The sequence below is a fragment of the Drosophila sechellia genome, chromosome 3R (genome assembly GCF_004382195.2).
Source record: "Drosophila sechellia strain sech25 chromosome 3R, ASM438219v1, whole genome shotgun sequence".
Taxonomy (NCBI): domain Eukaryota; kingdom Metazoa; phylum Arthropoda; class Insecta; order Diptera; family Drosophilidae; genus Drosophila; species Drosophila sechellia.
Window position 1 is genome coordinate 14,960,638 of NC_045952.1, and position 26,715 is coordinate 14,987,352.

At 39.9% G+C, this 26,715-nt stretch overlaps 5 protein-coding genes across 5 annotated transcripts; 4 read left to right on the forward strand and 1 right to left on the reverse strand.

Moving 5' to 3' along the window:
* Nucleotides 1-1,067: 1,067 nt before the first annotated feature.
* LOC6606509 (shematrin-like protein 2) lies at nt 1,068-1,650 on the reverse strand. Its single transcript, XM_002031274.2, has one exon. The coding sequence runs from the start codon at nt 1,568-1,570 to the stop codon at nt 1,121-1,123; it is 450 nt and encodes a 149-aa protein (XP_002031310.1). The 5' UTR covers nt 1,571-1,650; the 3' UTR covers nt 1,068-1,120.
* Nucleotides 1,651-4,967: 3,317 nt separating this feature from the next.
* LOC6606510 (glycine-rich cell wall structural protein) lies at nt 4,968-5,657 on the forward strand. Its single transcript, XM_002031275.2, has one exon. It carries the CDS (start codon nt 5,141-5,143, stop codon nt 5,525-5,527), a length of 387 nt encoding a protein of 128 aa, XP_002031311.1. The 5' UTR covers nt 4,968-5,140; the 3' UTR covers nt 5,528-5,657.
* A 2,582-nt stretch (nt 5,658-8,239) lies between these two features.
* On the forward strand, nt 8,240-8,741 carry LOC6606511 (neuropeptide-like protein 32). Its single transcript, XM_002031276.2, has one exon. The coding sequence runs from the start codon at nt 8,308-8,310 to the stop codon at nt 8,644-8,646; it is 339 nt and encodes a 112-aa protein (XP_002031312.1). The 5' UTR covers nt 8,240-8,307; the 3' UTR covers nt 8,647-8,741.
* A 369-nt stretch (nt 8,742-9,110) lies between these two features.
* On the forward strand, nt 9,111-9,513 carry LOC116801754. Its single transcript, XM_032723049.1, has one exon. The coding sequence runs from the start codon at nt 9,114-9,116 to the stop codon at nt 9,441-9,443; it is 330 nt and encodes a 109-aa protein (XP_032578940.1). The 5' UTR covers nt 9,111-9,113; the 3' UTR covers nt 9,444-9,513.
* Nucleotides 9,514-24,858: 15,345 nt separating this feature from the next.
* Nucleotides 24,859-25,432, forward strand: LOC6606512. The gene has a single exon (XM_002031277.2). It carries the CDS (start codon nt 24,933-24,935, stop codon nt 25,341-25,343), a length of 411 nt encoding a protein of 136 aa, XP_002031313.1. The 5' UTR covers nt 24,859-24,932; the 3' UTR covers nt 25,344-25,432.
* The last annotated feature ends 1,283 nt before the right edge of the window (nt 25,433-26,715 follow it).

Genomic DNA, 26,715 nt, shown 5'->3' on the forward strand with positions numbered 1-26,715 from the left:
ACATGCGGTGCATGCAAATAGTGATGACTTTATTGGCCCACTGCAGTCCTTGTCGTTTTTCGTTCCTGTTAATTGAAATAATAATTCATGCTCACGTAGCTCGTTAGGGCATCGCACATCGGACATTTTCCCCCCATTTTCTTCGCTTTTCTCCGTGTGTCTCTGTGTGTGTGTGTCTTCGATGTCCTGTTGCTTGTTTTTCTGTTTGCGTACGCTCTTGCAACCAACTCCGACCAACTTACACATGTGTGGCTGTGTGTGTGTTTGTCTACACTGAGCGAAAGCGTGCGCAACGGGGCGTATGTGCAACGCAAGTCGTTTAAAAGTCACACACTAATTAAACGGCACTCGGACACTCCGCTCGACTGGCCTGCGAGTGTAGAGTGTGTTGCTTTTGCGGTGTGGCATGTCAGCATAGTGCTTACTTACACTATCGGCAATTAAAATCTAAAAAGAAGTGAGCTCTTCCTGTCTGCAAAATCTTTCTATTTGCTTAAGCTCCCCCCTTCCACTAAATGTAAATGATTGAGCTCTGGTTAACGCAGAGCTGTGTAAATAATATGGTAAGCCACGCTAGATTTTAATGAATGAAGGCGATAATCGTTTTGAATTGCTTCAAAGAAGCGACTGGACACTCGAGCAAATAAACAGCCATATCTTGGGGCCATCAAAGTGAAACAGTTGACTACTGGGAATTTCGTATCGTTTAAGAGAGTAGGGGCTTTTAATTTTAGAAGAGCTGGCTAATCCTTTGAAATGTGCTATCGTCTTAAATCTTTCTGTTTTCGCTAGTGTTGTGAAGTGAAGTCTGAAGTATTGAGTAATCCCTGGAATTGTTTCTACCTGAAATATTCTAAAAATTTATAAATATTACCCCTTAACTTCGGCAGCAATCTCTTAAATAGGTCAATCTGTAAAGCAAATGTTGTATTTTTTGCATTTTTCCCCAATCGACCACAATCACATTACCATGTCAAATGGCCAGTTGAGGGATCATTAGGTAATCCCAGCTTATTTAGCCACAGACCTCGACCTCCCCTGCATATTTGTATAAGTTTCACCAAGAATTTTAGTTTTTCGTTTTGGTTTTATTATTTCGTATATCCACTTAAGCGAATGGTTAGAATGGACTAACACCAAAGATGCCGCCGCCGGTGGCACCGAAGCCGCCAATGGCCGGATATCCAATATTATAGCCACCGCCATAACCATAAGGACGACCATAATATCCGCCCGCCAGTCCCAAGCCGCTGGCGCCATACAGATTGCCGTAGGGATAAAGTGAGGAGCGTATGCCGCCGTAGCTTCCATAGCCCCCGTATCCCCCATATCCGCCGAGTCCTCCATAGCCTCCATAGCCGCCGTATCCTCCATAGCCTCCGTAGCCACCTCCATATCCTCCGTAGCCACTGCCATATCCTCCGTATCCACCCAAATAGGGAATTTGGCGACTCACTCGCTCGCTCCTTTCGCTATCCTCGTTTTTTCCGGACTCATTTTGCTGCAGCGGTTGGCCAACTGTTGCGGCGATTAGCAGCGCATATAATCCAAATAAAAACCAGCTACGCATTATCCTTATGGCTCCTTGAACTGCTTTACTGGTCGCTTGACTTTATCAGTGGCTTTATGATTGCTCCGCGCACTCCGTTTGCTAACTGTGACCTGGCCAACTCGCGACCGGTGTCTTTATAGCCTAGAACTTTGGGCATAAAATGGAAACTTTTGTTTCGCCCTGTTTGTTCGTTTGTTTGCCTTTTTGCGGCCGCTTGTTAGCAGAAATTAGATGCTAATGTAAGTGCCATAAAACAAACTATTAAAATATGCGAGTACGATGCCCCAGCCTCCATTGCCACAGCGGCAAAAGGGAACAAAAAGCCAATTCATATGCTTGCGACCGGGAATTTTTTGGTGGCACGCTAAGTGGCGCTCATGAAATCGAATGGCAGCCAGTTTAAAGAGCAAAACATTTCACTTTGCGGCGGCACCAATTTCTGGCCAGTGTTGGCCATTTCGGATTACAGTAAGTGGGTAAATAAAATTTAAAATTTATAAAAAATTTGGCATTTATGTAGTGAGTGTTGGTAATAAGTGAAGTCTTAATAAAATACTTAAAATAAGACTTAAACTTATTTTAAACGACAAGGATCTTAAAATTACACTTAAAGCTGTTTAAAAGCGTTCTATGCTTTTTTAGCTTATATCTATTTAAACACCTAAAATTCGTGGCTACTTTTTCATTTATTTATGAGATATTTTTTTTAATTGTATTCTTTTTAAGTAGAAGTTAAGTTCGAAAGTGTTCAAAAGTATGCACATAACAGTAATTATCCATTACTTTTCGGAACTAATACAAATTTGTTGCATACTTTTGCACACAATTAGGCTTGAAACTTTGGCGCCTTAATAGCCAAGTTGGCCGCACTGCTTCTGCGGTCAGGTAAGCTGTGTAAATGTGCTAATTTCATTTGAAGGTTAGTTATGCTATTGACCAGGCCCAGACCCACTCCCACTCCAACTCCCATTCCCATACCCACTCCATACCATTCCCATTCCCATTCCCAGACTTTCAGCAGACGCCTTCCACTTCGGGGTGCGTAAGTGTGAATTGCTGTTAGCTGTTGCTCTTGTTGTTTGCCGAGTTTGGCCAGTTTGCGAGTTTGCCAGTTTGCCGGCCTGTTTGGTTGTTGGCCTGTTTGCTGCTGTTTGTTTTATGAGCGCGGGCCGGCCATTAACAATGCTCGATGGCTCTATAGGCGGCTTGAATAGCTCTCAATTGGTTTATTGCGGTTTTCGGCGCATGTGTTATTTCGGTTAAATCCGCTGTCTAATCCTTAGCTGTGTGTGTAGCTGCGGCATTTTCATTCATTTATGCAAAACGCGAAGCATTCTCCATCGCCAGCTCCATTTCGCTGCCAAAATTAGCTTATTCAAATTTAAACGCTTTTAGTCCAGTCCAGGAAACTGGGTCAATTAACGATGTCAACGTCAAAATGATGCACATTTTGCCGACCTCCACTCCGCTTACAAAATTCACTTGATGGCATAAACTTCCGCATAAATTTCCACCAAGAGAGAGATTGACTGCAACGAGAAAAACTCAATGAGAGATAAAAAAGGAAATTTCAGACGCGGCATAAATTAAAAATACACTTTTTACTCGACCACCGACAAACCAGAGAAAAAGTATTTTGACTATGACTGTCATAATTAGTGGAAGTAGGAAAAAGGGAGCCGAAAACTTTCAGAAAGGCCAGGCAAACATTTAACCCTCAAAATTCTACCTGCCAGCAAACTCACCGGAAGACGATTAGTACAATTACTGATTTACATTGTCCAGGTGTTCAGGTTTTTGGCCATAAAATTCCATAAATTTCAGGTAGACCAGGTTCATGGTTGTTTAATTGTTGTAGCTTATTAACGCTTTTGATAGGAAAATTAAACGACCTTGAATAAGAACTTGAAAATACATCTAAAACGGTATAAATAAGTCATATTAGTTTTGAAAGCTCAATAGTTTTTGATGGTGATAACGATGTCATTCAAATTAGTTGATATGAAAAAAGTTGACAAACTAAAATGAGCTAATAAGCATTAAATCACGTGCTAGATGTTTTTTTTTACCTGTTTAAGCAAGGCGAATCTTTTTTAATGCGAGTCCCTTAAAAGTTTTTAATATTTTCTTGCTTGCATTTTGTTTGTTACTTCTTTAAAAGATCAAACACAAAGTTTTGCCTCGTCGCAGAAGGATGGCTATAATGTTGTGAAAAACGTAGGCAGTCTTGTCATTTTCTTCATTCTAACTTATCCCCCTTGAACTGAGCTGAACTCAACTGATGGTCGGCAATTGACGGATGACAGGTCAGACAGCAAATCAGTTTAATATATAAGTTTCAGCCGCAGCAGATTTATTTTAACAGACACTTTGAGTGCATAATTGAATTAAAAGTTTTCTGCTCCGCACTTGTATCTCGGTTTTTATTTCCTTAGTAAGTTATACAAATTGTTGGTTTACATTTATTATATAATTGGTAAGGTGAATTAACGTGCTGTAAGCATCTTTAAAAATATTCCAGCCAATAAAGTTATTAAAAATAATAAAATATATATAATAAGCTGATGGTTTCCTCTGCTTTAGATACAAAACCTGTTTCACCATTGTTCCTTATGTAAGATAACGCGTCTGCCTGAAATTTGTTTTAAAGATCAACAACAAACTGGCTTTCTATTTATACTGAGTAATTATAATTTCTGAGAATTTTATAAATTAATTTTATGTTTTAATTTTATGTTTTTAATAAGAACACTCACACTTGTACCATAAAGTACACTTGTATTGTTAGGTATAGCACAGAATCTTTGTTTTGTAAATGGTAATGAATCTCCCATACTTATTATCTAGATTAACAATGACCAAACCAGATCTTAAAATGTGCTAACCACTGAGCAAGCTAATAACCGATATGAGTCAGTGGGTTGGCCAAAAACGAAACCGACAACATTGATGACATTTAAATAACAACCAGTTGAGTCGACTGTTTACCCTTAGATTTTAATTAAGTCAAACAAACAAACATAACAAAATCCCCAAACTTCCCGCTATGAAAAGCCTTACGAAATCGGACAAACGAAAGATGAATGGAGAGGCCCACTTGAGATGGTGCTTCCCATCTAGACTTGGCCACTTGTCCATCGATCTGTTTTGTTCTGCGAGCCAAAGAAACTTGAATGTTTGCGCCTTTGAATATAGTCGTCCGGAGAAAGCCCATCCTGAACCGGCTGGCCACTTCAGACTTTCCCCCGTCGTCTATACATTCGGTGGGGTGTTTGCCAAAAAGTGTGCCTCTGTTTCTGTTGCCTAATAGGATTTGGTTATTATTATGGAGCAGCTTTATTGTTGTTGCTCATAGCGCTTAGCCAGACAGTTAATACGAATCGCTCTGCTCGTTGTATTCATTTCAGTTCTGGCGCAAGACTCACAACTTTGATGTTCCGCGCCCAGTCGAATCACTTCTACTTTTATTCGCTCCCCCATTGCCAGTCGATAAGTTGCGAATCATATAAACTGACCGGCCGAAGAGCAGAGACTTCGTAGAATCTATCGAAACTTTGCCTGTGATTAGTAGCAGAAGTTTCCTCGAAAATGCGCACATTTGTTTGCCTTGCCCTGGCGACCATTCTCCTAGTCGCCGGCTCATCAGCAGCCACATATGATCCTGTGGCGGCGCAACTTCTGGATGTGGATGCAAGTGTCCAGGCTCCGGTGGCAGAACGTCAAGCTCGCCAGTTTGGCGGTGGCTTTGGAGGACGTCCAGGCGGCGGCTTTGGAGGAAATCCAGGCGGCGGCTTCGGCGGTCCGGGAGGCGGTTTTGGAGGACGTCCAGGCGGCGGCTTCCGAGGTCCTGGCGGCGGATTCGGAGGTCGAGGTGGTCAAGGAGGTTTCGGAGGCGGTGGCTTTGGAGGACGTCCAGGTGGCGGCTTTGGCGGTCCGGGAGGCGGCTTCGGAGGACCGGGCGGGTTTCGAGGCTAGAAACCAAGCAGCAATCATCTGTGACTGACTTAGCAATACCCGCTAGAAATAGACTTTGAAATCAAAGTGCAATCAAGCACGCTCTAATTAAGTTCGAAATACATTTGCCCCTCGTCTTTGATTCACTTAATTTCCTTGTCATTTGCATGGCTTTCAGTGATTGGCATAGGTCTTCAGGCTTAAATGTTGTTTGTGAATGCACTAGAAAAAACGTAAAGGGAAACAGAATGATTTTAAGCCATCAAAGCTAAATTAAGAAGCTGCTCAAAAGTATGCTACAGTATTTAAACTTTGGAGGCTTCAAACTTCCAGTCTTTTAATCTGGCAGATCTATTTAAAGTACAAGTACCAAGTATACGTATAAAAATGAAGATAAATTTGATAATTTTTTTCTTCGCCTGTAAATCAGCATTTAATTCGTTCGTTCACGGCTTGTTTGCTTTTTCCTACTTATACCAAAGCAGTCCATTGAAACTTTGCTTCGGCTGCTGCCACTGTCGTTTGCTATCTAACTTGCCAATCGCGTTGGATGGCGAAAGTCGTTTAAGATTAAACGCTTGCTGTAAAATTTCCCCTTTGACAAGCGCCCTCTTTTATTGTTAAAAAATTAACTTGGCTTTAAATTTACGCCTTTTGTTATCCCTTGACCTCTGCGCAAAGTGAAGCCAACCAACCAACCCAACCACCCAACCATTCCAAAGGCCCACCCACTCATACAAGGGTCATACGCCAACATTGATAAAAGTTTTCGTTTTTTTCTCGTTGCCCCATCATTTTTTTTTTCATTTTTTCTGGCTCGTGAAAAATTTCTTGTTACTAGAACGCAGTCTTGTAAAAGGCTTTGTTAGTCTACACTTTCACGGTATACTTTGGGAACTTTGTTAAAAGTGGACTTTTCCCTTTTTTTCCCAGCGCTTTAATGACTTTGCATAGTTGGGGTTTAAGGAATTTAACAGCTTAAGATTAAGAATTTTAGTGCAAATAAACTAAAAATTTAGTTGGATAAACTGCTAGTTACACAATTGAAGAGTCATTTTAAAGCTGAGATATTTTTCAGTTATGATGTCATTGTTAAATATTTAAAAAATTTAAAAATAGTATTTATGTAACTTTTACAGTTACAGCACAACTTCAGCTTTTAGAGTATTGGTATTTCGATGATTTCCTGTTTACTACGACTCTCTCTGCTTTTTGGCCATTTTGGCGGAGCCGTTCTTATCGAAATCGTGTCTCAATAAATCTACGGCACCTTCGGATACACAACCGCCCACTTTTCCGATGGACCGCCCACCCGGGAGGGGGGTGGCAACGCCCAAGCAGCTGGCATCAAGCGATGGGAAAATGCGGGAAAAGTGGGCCGAGGGCCGGAAAAGCCGTTCGAACTGATTATCCTTGTTGACCGTCGCGGCAGCAGCCGCAGCTGATTGATTTGTTATTGAAAATATTAGGCCTGGACCAGAAGGGAAAATCGAGATCCCAGAAAAAGATGGAGAATTGTGAAAGGGGGCGTGACGTGAAAAACGTGCTGTGCGTTTGGATACGCTTGAAACTTTTATAACTTTATGAGGGCGTTGTAATTTGATATCGCAAAGTTTTTATTGCCTTTTATAGCCTTATAATTTGGCCGCGATGTTGTTACTACCGCTGCTGTTGCTTATGTTGTTATTGCTGGTGTCGCCACAAGAGAGATGCTGAGCCCGATTTGTTGGCCCACCGGGCGTATACTTGTTGTTTGTGGCGGCTTTTTCGTTTACACGTTATTTATGGCTTATAAATACGTATCGTTTTTGGTTGGCAAAGGAAGGGGAAGGCATGTCGCTCGGGGCGGCATTTCTGAATTGTAAACAACTCACATGTGGCCCGCACTTAAGAAATCTCTTAATGAGCATTAGATGTCGGAAAATGAAATTACCCATATGTGCAACCTGTGTTTGTGTTGGTAATTGGATTTGAGACGCCATACCTTTTCTGCTCCCGTCATCCAAATGACGACACATTTTGATTCGAGATTGTATAATTCTGCCAATTCTGCGGAACATTTGTGATTAGTTCTAATTAAATTTGCAGGTAAGATTTCTAAGTAATTCAAACAATAGCAGAGTACCACAGAGAACATAACAAGATACTGTGTTTTTTCTAGAAATATTAATTTACGTAGTAAAGTGATGATTTCATCTTAAATTCTTAGTTATTTATACCTGTTACTCATGGAACAGGAACGTATATACATATCATTATTATGCTCTTGATTAGAGTTATCACAATTAATGCTAATTTTAGTTTTATTTTAAAACATTCAATGCACATATGCACTTAAACATCGTTTTATTTTAAAATTTAAAAAAATATTAAAGCCAGCTTATTTTGCTCTTTCTAATTGAGCAATAATTTTGAAATCAGAAACTTATAAATTGACTTATCAAGTTTGTTATTCTCATTTTCATAGAACATAATTGGTAGCGAATGAGGTGAGGAAATGAGTGGGTAAAACCCAACCCAAACCTGCAGCTCGAGCTGCGTAGAAATGATGTTTTTATTTTCTTTCTTTTTTCCACCCAGTTGCTTACAATTTCAGCTGGGGGGCTCTTGAGAGTCGGGGGTTTTCTTCGCCATTTGATTATGCTCAGGAAATTTAATTGCTGGAGGTCGTCGGCACACAGAACTCGTTTAGAACTCCAACGTCATCGCGGTCAGGTCGAAAGCTATATAAAGAGACCAGGCGGGGGATCAGCACGACTATAGTTAGAACATTGGGTGAACAAAACAACGGACGCGGAACGATGCGCATTTACCACCTGAATCTATTAGTGCTAAGTGCCGGCCTACTGGTCCTGCTGGCCCAGTCGGGGACGACGGCCCCCCAGGCGGATGAGGATGTACACCAACTGACTCTGGCGGATGTAAATCAGGCGGAGGAGCAGCAGGAGATGCCGGCTGTTCGCCTGGCCAGGCAATTTGGATTCGGCCGTGGAGGATTCGGCAGAGGACGCGGCGGATTCGGCGGATTTGGCGGAAGGCGAGGCGGCGGTGGATTCCGGAGACCCGGTTTCGGTGGCGGTGGATTCGGTAGATTCTACCCACAGCCACCGCCCTTCTTCGGCGGCCCCTACTACGGCTAGGTGTTATTAATTTAATGTGCATATATGTGATACGATCAGACGAGGATTAGCTACTAATAAATCAACACGAGCTGCTGCTCTCATTATCCTACCAAGTGCAGAACCAGTTTTTTATGGGGGAAGTACTCTTTTTTTTTATATATCCATGGCAAGAAGTGCTCAGCTGTATTAAATATTATGGGCGTTAAACGGAAGCGGTATATGAAAATCTCTGGAAATATTCATGAAATAGCAAGAGCACTTTATCTGCGGCCAAGTTTAAATATTAAATTTATAACTCTTTTTAAAAAGACAAATCTAGATTTCTAATGATAAGTTGCAAGCTGGCAGAGCTTTGAAATAAATCAAAAGAAGTCGCTTCTGCAATTGCCAAAAACAAGTACTTGTTTACTCTGCTTAAGGCAGATAATTCCCATAAATAGAGCTGCTTGCGCTTAAAAAATGTTATATTATTAAATGGAATTAAGATGAGTACACTTCGTTGTTGCATTGTGATACTTTTTGGAGTTCTGATTGTTGGAGTTGAAGTGGCTGAAAACAATAAGTCGCAGGATGAAAGGGATGCACATCATTTCAAGCCCGATAAAGTAAAAAGTTCAGATGAAGCTTTAAAACGGATACGTCGTCAGATTGGAGCTTTTGGAATTGGCGCTGGATTTTATGGAGGAAGGAATGTTGGTTCAATTGGTAATCCCTTTTATGGGGCTCCATATGGAAATCCCTACTTTGTGCAACCTTACGGGCACTACTTCCATGATCGCAGATTTGGAGCCAACTACGGTTTCTACGGTCGCTAGACAAATGTTGTGCTCAACGTCAGTCAATGTCGACTTAATAAAGTTAAACATTAAAATATATAAGAACTGTGGCTAAAAAGGGTTGATCGGAGTGGGTGGATTTGCCCAAGGGCGAAGCTGAAATTATAAAAATTTCATTTCAAATCACGTTGAGTGACATGCAGACTGAGCACAGGACAAGAAAACTTAATCAGCGATGTTAACGATGTCAGGCTGCGGGAAACAGGATGTCATTCTGTACCATCAAATGGCTCCATTCCGGGTCGCGTACTCGTATTTTATTCCGTTCTCTACTTTCTTTATCCTTAATTTTCTTTTTTTTTGTTCGTTTTATTTTCTAATTCATATGCGTTTCAAGTTTTAATTACGTGGGAAAAAAGCGAATGAACAAACGAGCGGGTGCCATCCAGGGACCAAAGCCAGGCAGGACCACGGCCAGGACTTCTTCTGGCTCCTTTTTGGCTTGACTGACAGACAGGAGCCGCAGCAGAAGAGCAGCAGCTCAACATGAAAATAACAAAATACGCCCAATCAGACCAGCCAGAAATGGAAACGAGACGATACACACACAGGGTAGATGGACGACCAGACCTAGAGACAGACGGCTACTCACTCGTAGTACAGCTACAGCCACAAAAAAGGGCAAAAAAATTAAGTAGCGAAATCAGCGGGTGAAATGAAAATAAAAAAAAATGAAAAAAAAACAGAACAAGACGAAGTAAAATAAAAACAGAAGGAAGAAGAGGAGCCCCCCAGAACAACACAAATAAAACAGGATAAAGGCGTTGCATGCCAAGGATAATCCGTGCAGCACTCGTACAGAGACGAAACCCGCGACTGACAGAGTCGGAAGAAAAATGGTGGCACGCAAAAATTGTGAACTCACTTGACGTGGCTCATTCTGGCTGAGCTGGTGCTGTTGCACACTATGAAAAATCTTAATTATTATCAGGCAGGCCAATCTGACATAATGCGGCAGGCAATATGGTTGGTCTAGTGCAAAATTGAATGTCTAGACCAATTATTAAAGTTTTAGCTCACTAAAAGAAAAAAAGAAATTGTTAAGCTAACTAATGGCTTAATTTGAATACATTTGTTAAGCGTACCATTCAAAGTCATAACAAATATATAGAGCTCAATATTTTTAGCATTTAAGAAAGCTGAAATCGCTTACCCCAAATCAATTTTTATTGGAATTAACACAATTTTTCAAATAAATTATATATACCAAATCAAAATCATATTTAAGCAGGTCACTTTTAGAAATAGAGATTTGACTTTGAAAACTCCTGTTTTCGATGAATTCTTAAAAAATTTAAAACATAAATTATTTTTTCCAGTGCACCCCCCTCCTTGAGCAACCGTTTTCCACCCACTGCCAAATGGCATGACGACGCTGTTTGGTGTTGACGTGTCTGTGGGTGGAATGGGTGGTCATCGCTTGTTAGCTGCGTGTGGCGGCCAAATCAGCGCTCCTTTCGTTTCGTGGCCTGGCCAGAAGATGTGGCCATAAGCATAAATATGCACGAGCCGCTGGCAACAGCAGCTGGCCAAATTGCCCTCTGCGTGCGTGCGTATTAAAAGGAGGCGAATCTCCTGCCAAAAAAAAAAAAGAAAAATAAAAAATAAAATACGAGAATAAATATCGCAGTAATTAACAATTACAATGATGCGAACAAATTCTGTTGGCCAGCTCAGCTCAGTTCGGCTAGACCAGGTCCTAACGCTTGGCTGCCTGGTTAACGGACTGCTTGAGTGACTGACAGTTGCTATCAAAATGTGGATGCCTGTCCTGTCCGTCCGTTTGTCCGTCCTTCCGGCTATCTGTCCGTCCGTCTGCGGTTTGGCTCCCTTTTGCTGTTACTCCGTAATGCTGACATTCCCACAGAAGCTTTGGCTACTTCGAACAGTGTGAAATAACAATGGGAATTGAATAGGGTATTAACAATATACCAAGCAGTTTGCAATAATTAAGAACATGGATAGATACATTTTATAGATATTTTCCGAGTTTTTATTTTACTTTTTTTAATTACTATATTATTTAAGGTGATTATTAGGTGTTATCTACTATAATCTGATCACAGAAAATTTTATTCTTGATTTAATACATTAATTCTTATATTTTAGTATAATGTCCACCTTCATAAATATTATCTTTTAACGTCTCTGAGTTCTTTTATGTTCCATTTCATAGTTTTTCAATACGTTTACCATTCCTTTTCCGAATAAATCTCGTCAGCGTATTATTTCTTCGGTTTGCTGAACTCCCTTCGTCCACTTTTGATATGTTTACGCTTGAAAAAATACGAATATTGCCATTATCTGAGTTGTATTTATTTTTCAGCACATTTTAGACGCTTACCTATTGATTTGTTTGCTGCGTCACTCAAGTATTTTAACCAACAACTAGATTACATTTTATTGCGTTTGCTGTATGAGTATTCGAGCTGCAACCATAAGACAATTATAATGACTTTTGGAATGTGGTATTTGTACAAATTCCACTTATTTTGGGCTTGCATAATCGTTATTTTGTGCAAAAATAATAAACAATTTCAGCTTTCCCTTAAATCATTAGCGGGATGATCAAATTAGTTCGGAATGGATTATATGTTATGAAATTTGTATATAATGCGACAAATAAATGAACTTTTTGGCGAAAATCCACATTAAATGAAAGCGTGTTTTAATAAACATTAATTGCGCGGAGCGACAGGAATATCAGATACATTAGCCATCATGGGGGAAAAGCACTCTGTGCAACCATTCCACAACCTCAACACACTTTGGCCAGATTAAGGATGATTTTATTTTGGTTTGTTGTGTGCACTCCCGCCTACCCTGTTTAATTGTATTTGTGGCTATGGAAAGCACACACACACACACACTGGGGAAGGCAAATACAAATACCCGCGCACAGATGGGGCATGTAGGCACATCCTGCCGCAAAGTTTCGCTGTTGAAAAATCTAAGAAAAAATCCCTAATTAAACAGTTTGTCAGTAATGCAAATAAACTTTGCTAAACTTTTGCCCACAGTCAACGCAACGAGCGCGTTTCGTTTCCTTTTCCCACAGTTTGTTGCTTACTATTCCTCGCTTTCTTACTTATTTCGAATTCGCCCCTCTTCCACCACGATGTCATCATTATTTTCTTTATTTTTGGTCAAGCACACAAAAATGTAATTATTAAAAAATTATGCTAAACACGCAATAAAAAGTTGGTAGGAGAAGAAAAAATACAAAAATTAACGAAGAAACCGACGACAGGACAGTGCACAAGGCAAAAAAAATATTTAAAAGGCAAGCGGTCAAATTTATATATTTGTAAAATTTGTGTTCTTTTTGTTAAACTTGTTGTGTTCATTTTACGTTTTGTTTTGTTACCCGCCCGCATGATGGAAAGAAGGAAAGTATAAAAGAAAAGCGAGGCTGCCAACAATAGCAAAATTAACAATTGTTAATTTGAAAATTGCACACAAATGCGTAATGCGAAAGTTTTTGCGCTCCGCCGGCGGACGGCAGCAACGCGCAGTCCCTCACAGAAAATTCCGACCGGTCCCGAACCCGGACCTCAATTCCGGATCCCGCCAGACTCGGCTTGGCCACTTGTTAAGTGTTAATGAAATAATTATGCCAACTTTGCCCGCGTCCAACCACTACCAACACCACCAGCCGCACATGGCCCATTTTGCGCCCACTATGTATACAAACACTTAAAGAAAATATGCAGTCTTATAAAACGGATTAGGAAGTTCTAAAGCTTAGAAAAATATCATGAGCTGTAATGCAAGTGATGACTTTAAACAGTTGAGTTACTAAATAATTAATTAAATATGAACTCATCTCAACACTTCACACAAAATGAGTTGTGTTGATATTTAATTTATAAAATACATCATACACTTGAATTATGTACATAAATACTTAAATATTTGAAATGAATAAATTCCAGCAGTGTGCTTCAAATGTTTATAAACTGTAGACCTTGCCAATTAGCATAAATATAAAAAACTTAATAAATATGGTAAAAACCACTACGATTGTTAAAGTTAGTTAGTTGGTTCGAAGTATTGTAAGAGTTCCTTAAAAATTCAAGTTGTTTACTGGATACCGGAAGTTGCGTAATTGCTTTGGACCTAGGGTATGCGTATACTGTATTGTCCAAATACGAAATCTTTTTTTTTTTCATCAGTGTCGAAAGGACACTCCCCACTGGAGAGCCTGTGGGTCAGGCCGCCCTGCAGCCACTTCAGTTATATTGTTCCCCTCCGCATCAAGTTGCGAACAATGAAGTGTGAGCTGGACTGTGCCCTCGGCACCGTGATCCTGCCCTCTTGGCTCCCTAGCTCCCTGGCTCCTTGTCTCCCTGCTCATTGCTTTTTTTTAATTCGATAAACTGCCCTCGGAAGACTCGCAGCGACCTTGGTTTTGTGGCGCCCGAAAGCCTAAAAGCAGGCAGCGCTTTTGTGCCGCAGAGGCTTTCAAACGCCTAAGCCGCTTAATTACAACGAGTCGGGGGCACCAGAGTTTGCCAACTATTTGCTTAAGACGCGAAAATGTGATTAACAAGTGTGAAAAGCCGCCCGGTTCTCCCCACACTTTTTTCTCCATACTTTTTGGTTTTTTTTTCTGTTTCTGCATGTCTTGTTTCCCAGTTTCTCAGCGAGTTTGGTTGGAGTTTTATTTTGCTTGAATAACTTTAATTGATTTAGTTTGGCAGTGTGTGGGTGTTTTTTTTTGTTCTCAGGGTGGCAAAGGTGGGATTTTAATTACTTAAAAATTAGAAGAACTTTTGGGGCAGAGACTCTCCCTATCCGATTTTCAAGTCTCTCAAAAACATAATTTACCTCAAATCAGTTTACAGTATACTGAAAAATGGTTTCTAACTTACTTTGGTAAAATACAATGTAATTGCTGTTTATAAAGACTTTAATATTGCCAACACTTTACCATCAAATGCAAACCCTTATGAGTGCAAAATTGATTGAATTTAGCTTTTTAAATGGGCTTAACTTGCCGCTGACAAAGGACAAAGTTGCCAAAGGATTGTCGTAGTTTTTGTTGGCCGCACCAGATGCATCATTATCAAGCTGAATGACAGGTGTGCGCATGCCAATTTGGCATGCCTCTAATTGAATTTAGTCAACTCCGGTTCTCCGTGTCTTCACGTTTGTCTGTTTCCTCGACTTTCCTCGACTTGGCCTGGCTTTTTCATTGGGGGATCGTGGCTGGAAGGGGGTTGGAACGGAATGAGCCGAAAAACTTTCCTGCCCTGTCATTGTAATACACACCTCGACGAGCCTTGGCTGTTGGGTAGTGTGTGTGGTAGTGGCTTCTGGAGCCACAGCTCCTGGCCTCAGCTCCTCCAGCTCCATTGTTAAGTTTGTAGTTGCTGCCGTGTCGAGCAAATCCCAAGCAAGTTGTCTCACTGTGCCGACTTCGCTTCGCCTCGCCATCGACACCACCACCGCCGCCAAACAATTAACGTTAATGGATCATAGTAACTTTTTCGCCTCTTTGCCATTGTGAAATCCCAGCGGTGCGTGTAAACTGGCAAAAGTGGGGAAAGCAAACTACCATCAGCCAGCGAGCTCAGGGCGAGCCATCAAAGATGTCTGCTGCTCCCAGCCCGCTCCTTTCCAGCTTAGGCCACCTACTTTCAGCTGCTTATGCTCCAGCGCAGGATTCTGCTTTACCTACACTGCAACAAAGGATAGTTCTCAAAGATTAGTGGATACAAAACTATTAAAATGAAAGAGTTGGTAACATAAAACAGTGCTTTTAAAGTAAATATGACAATCTTTTATCTTGAAGTCAACTGAAATAAGTGAAAGATATATGCTGATATATTGATCCTAATCAAATGGGGACTTTGAATCCTTTGCTTCTTTTAAATATCGAATTTATTGATTTCAGTTGCAGTGTTTCCCCCAGTGAATCCTCCAGTGTCCTTCCAGCAGCCTTGTCAGGATGCTATCTGTGATAGACAAGGCTAGCTGCGCTCCTTTCGACACCGTCGCCAGCCGGTTTTGGCCAAGTTTTCTGCTGTCTTTTGCTGTTTTGCGTGCTCTTGCTGCGACTCCGTTGGCAAACTTTTCCTCCTACTTTTCACTTTTTCTTTTTGGCCATCCTTACTTTTCCTTTACTTTTCGATTTGCGGGTGGGTGGCGAGGAGGATGGGGTATGATACGATGCGAAAGAGATGGAGCTACTAGCTGTGAGTTGCGAGCAGCGCGCGCAACTTTTAACACACTCAAGTGTCGTAATTTTGGCTGATTTTTCGCACACAAAACAATATTAATGCTGGTAGTTGCATGGGGCGCGCGGGATCGACGGAAAAGCCTCCATCTACACCGCCTCCCACCGCAGAAAAAAAGTTAAATGAAAAGTTTTGCTTGCGCTGCAAACACGTCGCTTTTCCTCAGCCGCTTTTGCCAATGCGTCTGACTTTCGGGCTGTGAGTCGAGTTTTCTGCCGCACAGTAGGTGAGTGTGCAGGAGTGAGTGTGTGTATACATATGTAAGTAGGCTCCGCTTGGCAAATACCAGAGTATGTGCGTTTCAGTGCGAGTGTGTGGGTGTGTGTGTGTGCACGTCGCACCAAACTATTGAGCAAGTTTTCAACAAGCCGCCTTGCCGTGAATAGGCAGCGATTTTTCTCTGGCCAAAACTAGCAACATCGCACCGTGGTTTTGGCCACTTTAAATCATTAACCGTTTAGAAGAACTGGAAAGAAACACAAAATAACTCAATAAGATATACTCAATACTTCAAAAAATCAAGTATACGCTTAGTTGTCCCCGTCGTGTAAAAAGTGCATTATTTTGTAAGCAGCCAGTTTCTATAAAACTAAAGTGTCCAGATATTAATTTAGCTGCCGTGTATGAACAAGCTCAAGTTCATTAGAATTTAATAGGCCATAATTTAGACCACTGTACTAAGCAGCTAAACTCAAGAGGGGGGGGGGGGGGGTAATAGCGGAAGTCGCATCGTCAGGCACGAGAGAACCGCTCAAGAGGGTCAGGAAATGTGTGGGGGGTGGGGAATGGGTTGGTGCGTTGAGGTGACTGGGCGGATGTTGGCAGAAAAAGTTTGGGCTCAGCTTAAAAGTTATTAGCGTTTTTGGGGCGGCTCAGGGGCAGAAAAAGGGCTGAATGAGAATCAGAAACCGGCGCATCTACGCAGGCAACCAGAAAGCACTTTCAGTTCAGTATGTGGTGCGTATGCATGGCGAGAAATAATGGTTGAATTGTTGTTAAATAAAATGAAAGCTGCGGACTTGTTAAAAAATTAAATCTCTATCTTAATAATTCTACTTGCAATAGGACTTCTCACTTAATACTTAGATACTTTTGGAAGGAATGTATACATTTTTTTACAAGCTGATTTCTTTGATGAGCATAAATTCCAGACAGTCAAGAATAACCTAATTTTTTTATCACTTAGTTGTTGAACGAAATAAAATTATATAATTCATATATTTTTCTCTCTGTGCGTGTATGTGTGTGCGTCCCCATTTTGTAAGTGGTAGTTGAGGTGAGCAGCCGAAAAATGCGACCGTGCTATACGGATTGAGGGGGCGGTGGGGGGGCGTGGTAGCGAAGTCAGCTTGGTCCTGGTATTCATATTTGTGTTTGAGGCTTAGTACGTTATTAAGTTGTTACGTTTGGCCTGCTACAAGCAAAAACAGCAACATTAGCACCACCAACTGAACGCAGCGGGTGGTTTGGGTGGTGCGGTGGTTGGGTGCTTTGAGTGGTTTGGGTAGTCGCGTGGGTCTCGCGCTCAACTCTCAAAGGTATTGCGTGATATTTCAATTTGTTTTTAGTTGTAAGTGGCTTAAAATGATTTAATAACTCATCAAGGGATTTGCTTGTTGTTAGGTATTTACTTTAGTTTTCGTTGCCGCTGCTATTTCACATTTTCCTGCTGATTTTCCCGCTGCTACTACTGCTACTATTTGCGCGGGTTTACCTCAGACTATAGCTTGGGTCTACAGGGTTTTGGGCTTGGGATTGGGATTTAGTTTCGCTTTTTTGGGCTTTTTGCCTCCGCAGGATCGACTTATGGCATGCGAAAGTTTTTAAGTAGTTTTGTCGTTTCATATTAACGAAGTTTCGTATTAGTTTTGCGCTTTTTCGCTTCCTCACCATCATTAATACAAATAACAAACTAAACTCTGAATATTTGTGTATGGTTGGGGTTTGAGGTTTTCATTTTGTTTTTTTTTTTTAGCTACCAGCAACTATGTGCTTTCAACGCCCCCATAACCTCGCCGCTTTAGACCTAAATGCACCCCAGGGAAACCGCCAGCCACTGTTGACAAGTTCGCTTTTTTCCCGTCAGATGTGACTTACTTTTAATTAAATAACGCACAATAGGAGGCATTTTTTTTTAAACATACGTCGATATTTCAAAACCACAGGGTTGTTTTGTAAAATTTAAACTAATGACTAGTTAATAAAAAATGAAATAATACAAAAGATATGTATTCATCTGATCTGATGGATTCCCATTAACCCAGCTTTTTTTGACAACACTGTCGCCAGCATTTTCCACTATTTTTCTCAGCCTCATCATGACTTAAAATTGGGGGTCTTTCTATGTGTGCATTATGCATCTGAGGTTATATGGTTATACCCAAGGATGGGGTATATTGTATTCCTGTGAATTTATGGAAAGGGTTAAACTTCATTTGGAATAAAATTTATTTTTAACTGTAATAAGATTGGCGCTAGTGCTATTAAAGCAAAATGCCCTTAAATTTCAAACTTAAAACAGGAAAGTATTGCATTTTGCAATGATTATTATATTAATATTAATACAAAACGTTCTTTTTTGTAAAAGAAACTAGCCAACCAATACTAAAATATTCTTTATTAAAAAATAGAAAAATAGAGGTACAGAAATTTATAAGCCTTTAAAAATTGATGTTTGTTACGTTAAAACCAAGACATACATTTCTGCTAATTGTATTGGTCTAATCTGATTGCAATGCCATTACACCCCATTAAAAGCGTGGGCGAATGGGTTTCTTAACTTTTAACCACTATGATTAAGGAGTTGCGAACGGCATACAAATTAAATTAAAAACTTTCCCTCCACTAACAAAGCCATTAGAGAACAACAAAGTTGAAAAAAAGTTATTCTGTAGTCGAAAAGTGTTAAATTCAGCATTTTTCGCATGAACACAATATTCGTTTGCCAGGGGTGAGAGAGTCCGTTTGGCAAATTTAAAATGTGCACGAATTAAGCCAAATCAATTTCGAACCAACAAATTGTATAGGTTGTTTTGCGGGTAGGGTCATTCGAATCCCTAGTCCTTAACCGTAGTTTTTCCCCATCCCCCCCAAACGCATTGTAACCAGTCACGTAGCACAAATGTATCGAGGGGGCTGGACACCGACAGTAAACTACTGACCAAAGAGGCAGGACCACCACCAAAAGCAACAGAAATGGACAGACAAACGGACACAGTTACGGACAAACGGTCAGAATTACGGACACAAGGACCAGCGGACAGTTGGACACTTGGGAAAGCATTCCGTCCGACTTGTGAGAACCCAAGGAAAACACCAAAAGTAGTTTGTACGTGTGTGTGTGCGGGGTAAGCAACGTAAAATTTGACAAGTTGTGAAATTCTCTGGCAGCCACAGAGCGCACAAAACAAAGTTTTGGTATTCTTTATATATTTCTATGCCAAAAATTCAATACGGCTAATTACCCAGCATCACAATCATCCATTGCACAGTGGGCTGCTTAGTTAGTGAATTTTAGTATCTTAAGCTGCTCATTGGGAATTCGTATGTAAAATATTCAATTAGGGCGATGTCTTTTATTTATCGCTATTGCCTTTGTTTGCTAGTTGTACCTACTCGATGGTATACACTCAAAACGTTATCGATTCCAATTCAAATATCAATTACATGCAGCTTTTTGAAATGCCAATTTCAATGCTGGTTGGTGACCCAATTTTCATTGAAACTGCTCCACTTATTGACCATTGTGCGATCCCTTGACTCCAGGGACCGTATCTATATGAATGCTTTGGTGTATTAGAACACTGAGGAAAATATGGAGGTTAAAAACTGCGCGTTATGATATTATATATGCAGAGAAATCAAAAGTTTAGTAATTGATATAATTAAAATTATATATACCAATTTATATCGATTTTTATTAAATGCAACCTTTTTGTTTCTTTAGATCTACATAGAGTACAATTTAAAAGAAATACAATATCTTTCATGCATTTTAGCCAAACTTTTAATTTGAACTCAACAACAATTCTATTCCTTATTTATTAACTTTTCTCCAATCTCTTAATGCATTTCATTGCTTCAAATTTATAGATTCACCAATAGGTGACTTTTCGAACTTTCTTATCGTGATTTTGTGGTAAAGTCTGGCATTTTCTGGCCGTGCACGTGAGTGTGTGTGTGATTCGAATGCAAGTTTTGGTCGTCGTCTTCATTGTTGGCTGTCCTCGTCCTGGGCGTCCTCGTCACAAAAGTTTTTCCTCCATGTGCCTGCTGGCGGCATGTGTTCAAGAGTTAAGTTGTGTCGAGTGTGACTGAAGGGGGGCTATCCAAGGGGTATCCAAGGGGATCCAAGGGGATCCAAGGGGCTGCGAGGGGATCGAAAGGGAGACGACACGAAGGTTGAGGGTCTGCGGTGTTCTTTGTGTGCTGACTGCACGAATTTAAAGCTGCCACACACTCTGCCAAACTGCTTTTTGACTTCTTGCAAGGGGGCAGGCAGCAGTCAGCTAACCAGCTGATTACTTTGGCATTTGTTTGGGCCCAACATTGCGGTAAGAAAAGGGGGAAGGAAAGCCCGAACGGGCATCCTTGGAGTCCTTGGAACGTGGAGCGACGTCTGCTGCTGGGCGTCATGCTTTATTTATTGGCCAGCTACGATGTCATAAAAGGCATACAGAAAAGCAAAAAAAAAGAAAATATGTGTAACCTTTTTGGGGGAAGCCCCCAATATCGGGCGACACATTAGCCGACACTCTGGCTGCGAGACAGCGACAATGACATCGCAAAGTGCCCTGTCATAATAATAATAGCAACAACAGCCAAAACAAAAACAGCAACAACAACACTGGAGCAACAACCATAGCAATTAAGCTATATCAAATTGAAAAAGTTATTTTTTGTCTCACAACCTGCCATTACCGCGGCCGTATAAAAAAGATTAGCGGAGGTGGAGTCGCCAAATGATGATTAAGCAAAATGCGCCTCAATGTGAGCATTTTAGATCAAAGATAGGTGCACTGAAAAAAAGGGGTGTAAAAAAATATTCAATAGAAATAGTACAGCTAATTGCAAAGGCTAGAAAATAATATTTTAAAATAACTAACAAGTATAGTTAGTTTTTTTAACATGCAAAATTATATCAAACATGTTACTTTTCCTACAGATACAGATTTCGGTATTCAAATCATTACATTTTTGTTAAATATGTTATTTATTTACTACTTTTCTTTTTTTTTACATTTTTTACTTTTCAGATTGTTTTCTCTGCACAGTCGTTTACACATCAACATATTCATGTTTACGCTTTCACAATGGCTTTGCCCTTAGCCGAGTTTTATGACCTAGCAAACCGTAAATCAACGCTAATTAAATAAAAAATTGCTGAGCTGTGGGAAAAAGGAATAGGCTAATTGACACGGCCCTTAGTTCGTTTACCAATATTAATACAAAACTTTCTCATTAGGTTCCATAATACGGTCGAGCAAATGTCAAAACCAACTTTTTTTTTTTTTTTTTTTTTGATAGCGAATGCCCGTTTGTCCGAGTCCTGAGTCCTTTTACCTTCTTTTTTGTTCCCTTTGTAGAAGTCGCGACAGAAGTCCTGGAAACAAATACGAATTTAATAAAGCGCATGAGTTGCATACAGCGATTGGAATTGGGAGCACTAATGAAAGAGTTAATTGAATTTTGTGCGCATGTGTCCACAAAAGTATTGGTTGCAAGGCGGCGACTGCAAATATGATTATAATTATTAATTAAATCTGTATTGTGTTGCATTCCACGGTAGTTTTTCCTTTTAAAATCTCACTTTTTCTCGCGCTGACATCTAGCGACGACTTATCGGCGATCCGGAAAAGTGTGAAAAATGAAAAGGAATGCGGGTGGTTAAGGATTAATTGCAGTTCAACTGTTTTAATTGAGATGATTTATATATGGTTATGTGGCGAACGGAAAATGGTAGATGCACTTTTCATAATCTTTAAATACCGGAAAATAACTTACAGTGTTTGCGTAAGGTCTGCTTAATTAAAGAACTTGTATAATTTTAATTGAAAAGGTAATTTAATACCTGGGCTTAGATAAACGTGCGTGAAAATGTTAAACAACCAGTTTTGTTAATTTTTCAAGTTTTTTAAATTGTGCTATATGTTGGTGGGGGAAGGGATTTCACGCTGCTGTGAACTTCCCCTGCACAGAAATACCTAAGCTTTAATCCTTTCAATTGTACACACACACACATATACAGATAAAACTCACAATTTCGCAGAATTCAATGAACACAATGGGTTCATTGCTTAAGGGTTTAACTGGCTCACATTTGCACTTCTTCCGGGCAACTTGAGGCATGGCACGTCACTGGCAATGGGTTTTCCTTTTGAGAGCGTATTCAAGGATTCTAGCTTATTATTCACAAGATGGTTGCTTGACCATTTCCTGGCCTGGCCAGCTCCATTGGCCGCCAGTCGCCGGAATCTCTTGGAATCCGCATGGTCTTCCAAGAATCTCGCTTCTTGACCAATGCCTTTTATCATTAGTTTCTATTTGAGTTAAGCTCTCCTGCACTGGCTGGGCATTTAATTAACTCGACTGAAAGTTTGAATTTGACTTGCGTAAATTAATACATTGGCCTTGTTATTGGCCTCCTGTTGAACTCCGGGCGGAAAATGGGTACCGCAACTATGCCTCATCCTCGACTATGCCCCAGTTACCATTACTTGGTATCTGCGGATGAGCTGGCTCTCTGGCTTTTTTGGGGGAAAAACTTCACTTGCCACCGAGCGAACCCTTATCAACTTTTGCCACTGCGTTCAGCTAACTTTGCTTATAAATTTCATTCGAGTCATTTGTTGACACACCCATACACACGCACTCAGCCACAGAAGTAGATAGAGATAGCAGGAGGGAAAGAAAGAGAGACAGAGAGTGAAACACCCATCGAACATAGATACGCACGCAGACAAATGCACACAATACAAAAGTCGCAAGTCGCGGAAATCGCGAAAAGTTGTTGAAGTTATCTGGGCAACGCAATTTCTTGTTCTCGTTCCGCTGCCATTGTTTATAGTTCGCCTTTGTATTTGCAAGTTTCGCCCGAATGTGCAAATAGAATTAAAATACGACGGAGACGGAACTAACCCAATTCTGATTTCTCATTGCAGGGGATTTTTTTGAGGTTAGTTTTTGAAATGGGGGATATTGGCTAGAATATCGAAATGAGAAGTATTTCAATTTAAAATTAATTACAGTAAACTGCAAGATACATTTCAGATGGTTTGCACATTTATTAGACTGGCAAAATGTTCTATATTCTAATTTTATAAATATATTCTTATTATATATATATTCTTATTTTATAAATATTGTTGCTTAATTAAAAAAAAAATTCCAATACATTTAATTATATTAATATAATTTTAATGTTTTTAAAATTAAATTTAGAAATATTAAATAGCAGATTCTTATTTATCATTGCAAGCGATGAAGAGTATCTTGAAATCTGTAATATCTAGCTTAAAAACAGCTTACTAGTTACTAGGTACCACTTATTCGCTTAACCCTTTTACCATCGTTCTAGTCCACTCAGCGCGCATTGCACTTGTTAATCGGGGATAAAAAGTACTCGGTGACACCCACAAACAGCGGGCCATGACTTTACTTTATAACAAATATATTCATTTCATACTCGTTCAGAGGCAACAAATCGCGTGACATGCTGACAGCGGTGCTTGGCCCTCGTGTTGCTGTTGTTTCTGCTGAATTTGTTGAGTGGAGAGTGTAAAACTCAACTATTGTCTTCATTTTTCTTGCAAATCATGCAAGGCAATCTAAAATGTTGACACATTGGCAAACACATATGTATTGTCTGTACACGCCGACATGGGCAAATCGGCACATATTTATATAGTATAGGGGTGAGGAGTACTCCGTCAGCCAGGAAAATGTACACAAAAGAGGGTAAAAAAAAAAAGGAAAGAATGAGGGAAAAAAAATATTTGGCGCCCTTTTGCCCATGTCACTCAAGTTCAAGGTTTACACGCTGTCGGTTAAGGTTACGCTTTTATGTATTATCGCTGAATTGTGACAAGTCTGCGCTTTGTCTCGCAACGAGCGCTTTGAAAAATTACAATAATTGTTATTTACGCATATCTGAACATGAAATGTGTCAATTGGCAGCCAACGAGCTAGCAAAGCGAACCGAACGCAACGCAATGAAAGAACGCAACAACGTGGCGTATGCGTAATGTGTGAAAAGGGACACAAGGTCTGGCACTTTTGTCGGTCCGCAAATGAGTGGTATAGGGTATAGGGTATTGGGTGTTTGGTGTTGGTTGTTGGGTGGAAATGACAGTAGTATCAGGGTATTCAGACAAACGCTCTCAAGCCTTCATAATTCGGTTCATAAAGCGATTTTAGGTATAAGCTTCGAGAGGGTGTTGTGAGTACCCTGGTCAAGCCACAAAGCCAGATTAAACGATTTTTCTCGGTTCGAGTAGGTTAAATAGGTTACATAATCCTAAAAATTCGTTTAAAAATTTTGCCATTCACAGCAACACGAAAGTATCGTGTTCGTATTGATTGAGTTTTACAATTTTCCCGGCTTTATTTCATATGACTTTTTGCAATTGTTTTTTGACTGTTCCTAAATTTTTTATAAACAAATTTTAATTGCCACCAATTAAGAAACTTTAAAACGAACAAATATCGTATTAAAAAAAAGTGCTGTATTTTTCATTTAAAGTTGGGATAACAAAGCTATAGAAAAAAGCGCCTGCATTTATTAACAGTATCTCTAAACAATGAGCAATTTGGAATAATCATTTTTGCATTATATAAAATAAATAAAAATAGGGTATCCAATCTTCATTGCTTGTGCTGTTTTGAGTTCCTATGTTTCAATACCACATTGATTGCCTCCACTAATACGTCACATTTGTTAGAACCTTTTTTTTTGTCTTCAGCTCTTGTACTGTTTTTTATTGGCCACCAATTTTATTTGTGAGCGTTCTGAATGAAGGCATTAGCATTGCCTTCAATTAGCGAGCTTTAAATTTAAAACAAACGCCAATGGTGTTGGCATTAAATTCAATCGTAGTACTCACTCTACATATAAATAGGAAACATCGGCGGCTCTTTGACTGGCAGTTGTGTGGAAATCATTGACGTGGTTTGTCGATTGAATTAAATATAAATATCATATTTTCATCGTTAAATTAAATATTTAAATATGCCAATGCCATTGCGATTGCGTTTGCGATTGCTGTTGCTGCCTCTGGCGATGATTTTGCTTCTGGGCACGCACTTGAGTGGCGCGTCGGCTGTTGACAAGGATGTGGCACCAGTTGGCGATGTAAAAACGGATTTGCTGTCATTGGAGCAGGAAATTGGCGGCGCTGCGGTGCCGGGTGAATCGGAATCTGATTCGCAGCGAAATCTGCATCCGGTTCGTCGAAGGCGTGGCATCTTCTTTAGCGGCAGCATCGGCGGATTGCCCTTCCTCAACTGGGCCAGTGGCTATTCTTGGGCGTATCCAGGCTATCCGTACAACTACTATGGCTCACCATCGCCTGGCTATTATGGTTATGGCAGTGGCTACTATCCCGGCTACCTGGGCTATCAGAAAATTATCATCGGCTAATGCAGAGTTGCAAGAGAACAAAAAAATCGATTAGAGAACTCCTTTTCAATGTGAGATTATAAATAATGGCCAGGAAGGAGCCACGTCGACCCTTTCGCAGTTTGTTATTTTACTTATTGTTGGTGCTTTTAAATTAATTTGCCGGACACAGTGAAAAAGTTGAGCTAAATTGAAGAGGTGGGGCGCGTATAAAAAAAAAGAACATGAAATTGCACAATTTATATTCATTTTTCGGGGGGAGGCACAGATTTTGCATAAATCATTTCACAGCGACCAAAATGAAACGCGTAACATAATTTTTAACCCTTGATAATTTTTTATGACAAGCATTTTCGTTATTTTCCCTCCGTGGGACCAACTTACTTGTTGTTGTTGTGGGGCCGCAGCGAAATGCAAATAAAGCGGATCAAAAGTTTGCTGTTAAAAGAAGATTAATTGCAATTTGGTGGCAAGACCTGAAACATTTCGAACCCCACAACAACCCATCGAAAATCCGCTGCCCATTCGGCGGTGGGCGGTTGGTAATTAAATATTTTTAAGCTGTAAATGGTTTCCATTTACGTGATGCTCTTCTTATTTTGTATTTGCAATCAATAAAATTCATTAAACGCACAACAATAACAACCAACTGAAAAAAGAGAACCAGCCAAATCAAATAAAATACATTCCACCACGGTCTTAGTTTCAATTGCCACTCCGGCAGTTGTAAATTGTTACTTCTATAAGTGCTGTCCTGCAGTTGTTGCAAGTTTTGCAAGTGGCTATTGTTTATTCATTCAGCCTTATAATCATTTTATTGCCGAGGTATGCTCGATTTTTTAATCAATTTACATAATTTATGCCCTTTTTATGAACTCCACTCCCAAGTGGGATCAGCTGAACGAACACATTCGGTTTGTGAATTGTTGAAGAGAGCGCAGCGGAAAATGTTTCAGTTTTGATAGTTGATCTGCTATAATATTGAATTATCGTTAAACAAGCAGTTGTCACGTTGTAAATCATTAAAAATTAATTATCAATTCAACAGGACAGCAATGGTGATTTTTGCCTTAAAGGTCTCACAAATTCAATGGAAATTCATTTTTATATTGCCTGCTAAATGTTGAAAATGATAGCAGTATTAATTTGTGGGCGAATTGAAATAATTGTAGCCATATATAATTAAATAAAACTAAATTGATTTATTTTTCTGGTCAAACATTTAAAATCTCCAACCTAGTTTTCAATTTAGAGTTCTGCTTAATATTTCATAAGTTTTAAAATTACTTTTAGTTCTATACGATAAGGAAACTTTGTTTTAGTTAATTAGTATTTGAAGGGACTTTATGCTTAAGTATCCTAGTAATTAGTAGATACGTAGACACGTGTTTTG

Excerpts from the sequence above, each read along its gene's own strand:
- LOC6606509 (XM_002031274.2), bottom strand. The coding sequence starts at position 1,570 with ATGCGTAGCTGGTTTTTATTTGGATTATATGCGCTGCTAATCGCCGCA.
- LOC6606510 (XM_002031275.2), top strand. The coding sequence starts at position 5,141 with ATGCGCACATTTGTTTGCCTTGCCCTGGCGACCATTCTCCTAGTCGCC.
- LOC6606511 (XM_002031276.2), top strand. The coding sequence starts at position 8,308 with ATGCGCATTTACCACCTGAATCTATTAGTGCTAAGTGCCGGCCTACTG.
- LOC116801754 (XM_032723049.1), top strand. The coding sequence starts at position 9,114 with ATGAGTACACTTCGTTGTTGCATTGTGATACTTTTTGGAGTTCTGATT.
- LOC6606512 (XM_002031277.2), top strand. The coding sequence starts at position 24,933 with ATGCCAATGCCATTGCGATTGCGTTTGCGATTGCTGTTGCTGCCTCTG.